Here is a 5,676-nt window from a genome sequence, read left to right on the forward strand (position 1 = left end):
GGGCATCGGCTTCGTTCAAGATAGGTTTAGGGCTTGACAAAATGCATATATAAATACCGATTCATTAAAAGAAAAACAAAATGAGAACAATTTTTACTTGAAGTATACCTAAAACTCTATATCATGTTAGTAAAACATATATATATATATATATATATATATATATATATATATATATATATATATATATATATATATATATATATATATATATATATATATAGATCAAGGCGATGAAGTTTGGATATGTAGTAGAAACTGCAGCGATGCCTGGGTATTCGATTAAAAAACGTACATAGAAAATACAATAGACTTGGTATTATAGTAGCTACTTAGGATTAATTACAAAAACTACCTCTAACTGTTGATAAATACAAAATATAACCCTCATATGCTAACAGTTTTATTTTAACAATGAATTATTCATTTCTATCCAACTGGTTTCAACTAATTATGCTACCTATCTGACTCATATATACACATGCAACTACAAATTTACAATATATAATTTTATCTATTTATTTTGCTTTATAATTTAATCTAGCACCACGAATTAATAATTTTATCCAGCACCACGAACTGCTACTTTTTTATTGGCAGATTAAAAAAGAAATGGATTAAATTGCACAAGCAAATTCTGGTCACTTTCGTCACCGCATGGGTCGATATTCGAAATCTCATCCAATTTATCATCCCGACATTGACTGACGTGGGTCTGATTCTGTCAAAATTTTATCCCTTCACCTTGATTTTAGGGTCTCTATATATGAATCCGCCTACATTACTATCAATCATCCACTCCTATCGCAACAACAGCATCTAATCCACTCAAACTCTCGTCTCTTCAGGTAAGATATTCGCATGTTTTTGTTCATACGTTTAGGTTTCGACGTAATTTGATGCGGTTTTCTTTGTCATTTTGTTCGATTGTTTACAGTTTGTTCTGATTTCCTCATGCCATTGTTAGATCTAAATGGATGTTTTCTCTAAATTAACTCAATCTGGGTATTTTGTGCTTACTTGCTTTTTCATGATTCTTGTGGGAATATTGACGTAAGATCGAAATTAGGCGCATGGTTTTTTCTTGCTTTAATAGATTTTGTTGATAGATCTAATTATTTTATTTTATTTTGTATATCTCTGCAAAATATCTGGAATTTTCTTTTCTTTTAGATTCATACTCCCTTTTCTCCCCCGCCTTTTGGGTAAACCCTAAATTTCTTTCTTGTCTATTGAGGATGAACTCAATGCTGTTGATTAATTACCCTGTGTGAAAGAAATAATTGATCGCCATTATCTTTAGGAGAAAAATTCTTTCTAATTCTATTCCTTTTCATAAATTCAATCATCCATACTCAACGTTTGTGGATCACCTGCTGGTTTTTGGCTTTGAAGATAATCATAAGGTTTGACTTTTGCTGTGAAATGATTACTATTAGGTTCCGATAGTCAAATTATGAAGAATAAATATGCCGTAATTGTCAAAGTTATGGCCAAACTCATTATCTTCTTCCTTTTCAAGAAATAGCTTTGTTTTGTCGCATTAAACTAATAATTGATGCAATTTGGTAAATCTAATCATGCCTATTGTCAAGCTGTGGTATAAAGCTTTATGAACATGTGAATCTAATGCTTCTCCCTTTTTCTTGAATTCATTATTGGGTGTTTGGTGGGGTAGGTAGGGGTGGTATCTTGTGGGTAGGTGTGTTTCTAGGTATTGCCCTTTTAGAATGCTTTATCTGTAAGTTTTGTGCTGTAATAAATCAATCATGTGTAATGTTTATTCACTTAAGCGCTAATCATTAATTGACTTTGACCAATTGCCAAAGGAGATGATTCTAATTGCCAATCTCATAGATTAATCTTGATAAAGCACCTAAACAAAGCAAAATTAATTGTGCACATGATAATTGTCTGACATAATTTGTGAATCCATCATAACAATCTACATACATAACACTTGCTTCTTGCTAAATATGACATAGACCTTTTTAAATGTTAAAATTAAATTGCTTGGATTATAATCTAATTAACTCCCCTTCCCCTTTTCTTTTTATTGCAGGTGATTAATTTTTTTATTATAGGAAAAATGGAAGTCAGAGGGGGTTAAGCTAATTTATATGGCCTTGATTGGTATAATCTACTTCTAATTATTTCATTTGTTCTTTAATGTCTACTTTGACTTTCAAGGTCAAACACCATAGTTTTCAAATTCAAAAGTCCTGTAAATTTGTATCTTGAATTTGAGAAGTAATAGTTTTACCTAAAAGTTAATGGACATCTCTTTCCCTCTTTTGGTTATATGATTTGATTCATGGTGAATTCATTTTTTTATTATAAACAGATTTGTCACTGTATCGGATTAAAAGCAAGAGAGAAAATTTAGAAGTTGGTGTGATTCGGGGTGAAAGAAAGACAGAAAAGCATTCTAGAAACACAAAAATTGGCATGGAATTTGAATCAGATTGGACAAGACACAAAAAATCATCCGCTTTTACAACTCAAGTCATCAGTACTGCAACCTCATGCATGCATTGGCCTCGTAAAATTCCTATAAGTAAAGGGTACCATGAATTTTTGTAAAATGAACTCAAATTTCTTTCCTATTCTTTTCTTCTTCTAATCAAGAAGAATCAATTAGTCAAGTGTGAAGAATTTACCTTTTTCCCCTTAAAAGATTGGTGTGATGGAATTGGTGAGGAAGACCGGTTCCGAGGTTGTTGATGATGATGATGATGATTTTACCTGCCCGATGTTGCCCGGGCTGCCCGATGATATTGCAAAGTACTGTCTTGCCCTTGTTCCGAGGTCATATTTTCCAAGAATGGGAGGAGTGTCAAGGAGATGGAGGTCTTTTATGAAAAGTAAGGAGTTTATAGTTGTAAGGAAACTTGCTGGTTTGGTTGAGGAGTGGCTTTATGTTTTGACTATGGATAGTGAAGGAGAGGGGACACATTGGGAGGTGTTGGATTGTTTAGGAAACAAACGATTTGTCTTGTCTCCCATGCCTGGCCCTGTGAAAGCTGGTTTTGGTGTTGTGGCTCTTAATGGGAAACTTGTTGTCATGGCTGGCTATTCCATCATTGATGGTGTTGGATCTGTCTCCTCTGATGTTTATCAGTATGATTCTTGCCTTAACAGGTATCTTTGTTTCTATCTTTATCTATATATCCATATAGATGCTTAATATATAAACAAAAAAAAAAACAAAAATATGAATTATAATTATAATTCCATGATTGCAGCTGGAGCAAGATTGCAAACATGAATGTGCCCCGATATGATTTTGCTTGTGCTGAAGTGAATGGTGTGATTTATGCGGTTGGGGGTTATGGGATGGATGGAGAGTCTCTCTCATGTGCCGAGGCTTATAACCCTGAAACCAACAAATGGACGCCAATCGAGTCGATTCGCCGCCCACGCTGGGGTTGCTTTGCGTGTGCTTTCGAGGGTAAGCTTTACGTTATGGGCGGTCGGTCAAGTTTCACAATCGGAAATTCAAGGTTCGTTCATCCCATCACACACTCATATAAGATAATCTGCGTTTGTTACAAATGACAGAACAGGTTGTACTGTGTTTGACATGCATTGGACTAAGATCGGTACCGGTACCGATACCAATGAAACAAAAATCTAAACTTTTTGTCCCACCTAAAAAGGTGAGACATGGACTCACTCTTGATCTCTCGTATGTGCAAAAGACGTAAATGCCCTCTTCGTCCTCATTGTCGAAAATGCCCGACAAAGCTTGTCCAGTCCCATCTAGTCCTGTCTCGTGCAACAAACACAGTCGTAGACTGTGTTTGGTACACAAGACTGGATGGGACAGGACAAGTTTTGTCGGGCTATTTTCGACAATGAGGACGAGGAGGGCATTTATGTCTTTTGCACAGACGAGAGATCAAGAGCGAGTCCATGTCCCGCCTTTTTGGGCGGGACAAAAGGTTTAGATTTTTGTTTCGTTGGTATCGGTACTGGTCTCGGTCCAATGCATGTCAAATGCAGTACAACCTGGGGTCTGTAGGTAATGATTTGTTTTGATGCATTTGAAAATAGGTTTGTGGATGTGTACGACCCGGTAAACCACAAATGGTGGGAGATAAAAAACGGGTGTGTGATGGTGACGGCTCATGCGGTGGTGGGGAAGAAGCTGTTTTGTATGGAATGGAAGAACCAAAGAAAACTGGCGATATTTAACCCGGAGGATAACTCGTGGAAGATGGCGTCTGTGCCTGTGATTGGAAGCTCAAGTGTGGGATTCCGGTTTGGAATAATGGAAGAAAAGTTGTTGCTTTTCTCATTGGAAGAAGAGGAGGGAGGTTATAACACTTTGCTGTATGATCCAAAAGCACCTCCTGGTTCAGAATGGCAGACTTCAAATATTAAGCCCTCTGGTTTGTGCTTGTGTTGTGTCACAATTAAGGCATAACAACATTCATCGTACTTGAATTTATTTACAATCTTTTCATCGGTTTTATGAAATTAGTTATTTGCAAGAATACATTATTTTGAACGTGTGAAGGAGAAACTGTTGTATAACTATTTATATATTTTTATTGGGAACTGTTTCTATATGTTGCAAAGATTCGGTGCTTTTTTTTTTTTTTTGGATTTTCTCAAGTGTAATCATTTGGTCGCATCTTAAAGTTGACGACTATATTTAATTAATAATGTGTAATCGTTTTTTTGTTTCGAGTCTCGTGTTTGTGTTTGAAAGTTTGGTTCAATATACATCACAAGTTATAGGATCTACATCAATAACCCATGTTCATATTTGAAAATGAAAATGACCCTTGAACCCATGTTGATGTTGAGAAATGAACATGAATCGTTTTCACCTGGTTTTGTGGTGGTTAGATTGTCGGTTGAACCAGACCTTGTGTTTAAATTCAAGTTTAGTGTAAACGGTTTGTCTTTAAAAGGGTAAATTCTATACATAAAATTTGGTTTTAGAATACCTTACTAAATATGTTTTTGAATATTTAATATTTTTATGTACATTATTTATTAATATTTTGGGTTAATTATGTAAAATATCTTATATTTTGTTTTTGTTTTTTTTTTTTTTTTTTTTTTGCTTAGACCTAAATTTAGAGGGAAAAAACACCTCACATTTTCCCTAACTTTTTTTGTTTCGACCCATTTATCTGGTTTGCCAGTACTTCTTAAGTTTCTTTTTTGACAGTTAAAAAACCGTTTAAAAACTAGATCAATGGTCATGTTTTGATATATTTTTGAATTATTCAGTATCTCGAACAAGACGAAAACCACCCAAAGCAAAGACTATTTTGCTTGTGATTAGTTAATTTATACAGTTGATTAGATAGTTTGATAAGCATATGTATGACATACTAATATGATAAAATAATATGTTATAGTTCATCATTATAATTTCTTTTAGTATAATTGGATTGAACAACATGAAAGCTCAAAAGTGCATCAAGCTAAGTAACACAAAACATGCATATTATGATGACGAGATGGCTTATGAATTTTGCTTTCCGATGATATATATCAATTTTCAAAGGGAGTTATTGCTACATGTGGATATGGCAAATTTGTGGGCAAGTATAAAGTATAAACCTTGTTTTCATCCCCAGCGGCAAAAGCTTTATATCAACCGTAGCCTTTCTCATGTTTTCGCTTTATCCCATGCATGTAGCACAAGAGTACAAA

The 5,676-nt window shown here is 34.5% G+C and overlaps 1 protein-coding gene across 1 annotated transcript; it reads left to right on the forward strand.

Annotated features, from left to right (window-relative positions):
• Positions 1 to 592: 592 nt before the first annotated feature.
• LOC145065728 (Galactose oxidase/kelch repeat superfamily protein) lies at positions 593 to 4,583 on the forward strand. The gene is made up of 5 exons (XM_079012788.1): positions 593 to 848; positions 2,063 to 2,133; positions 2,345 to 3,141; positions 3,246 to 3,503; positions 4,057 to 4,583. The coding sequence occupies exons 3-5, from the start codon at positions 2,687 to 2,689 to the stop codon at positions 4,427 to 4,429; spliced, it is 1,086 nt and encodes a 361-aa protein (XP_078868914.1). The 5' UTR covers positions 593 to 848; positions 2,063 to 2,133; positions 2,345 to 2,686; the 3' UTR covers positions 4,430 to 4,583.
• Positions 4,584 to 5,676: the final 1,093 nt, after the last annotated feature.

The sequence above is a fragment of the Lactuca serriola genome, chromosome 8 (genome assembly GCF_051521515.1).
Source record: "Lactuca serriola cultivar US96UC23 chromosome 8, Lser_US96UC23_V15, whole genome shotgun sequence".
Lineage (NCBI taxonomy): Eukaryota > Viridiplantae > Streptophyta > Magnoliopsida > Asterales > Asteraceae > Lactuca > Lactuca serriola.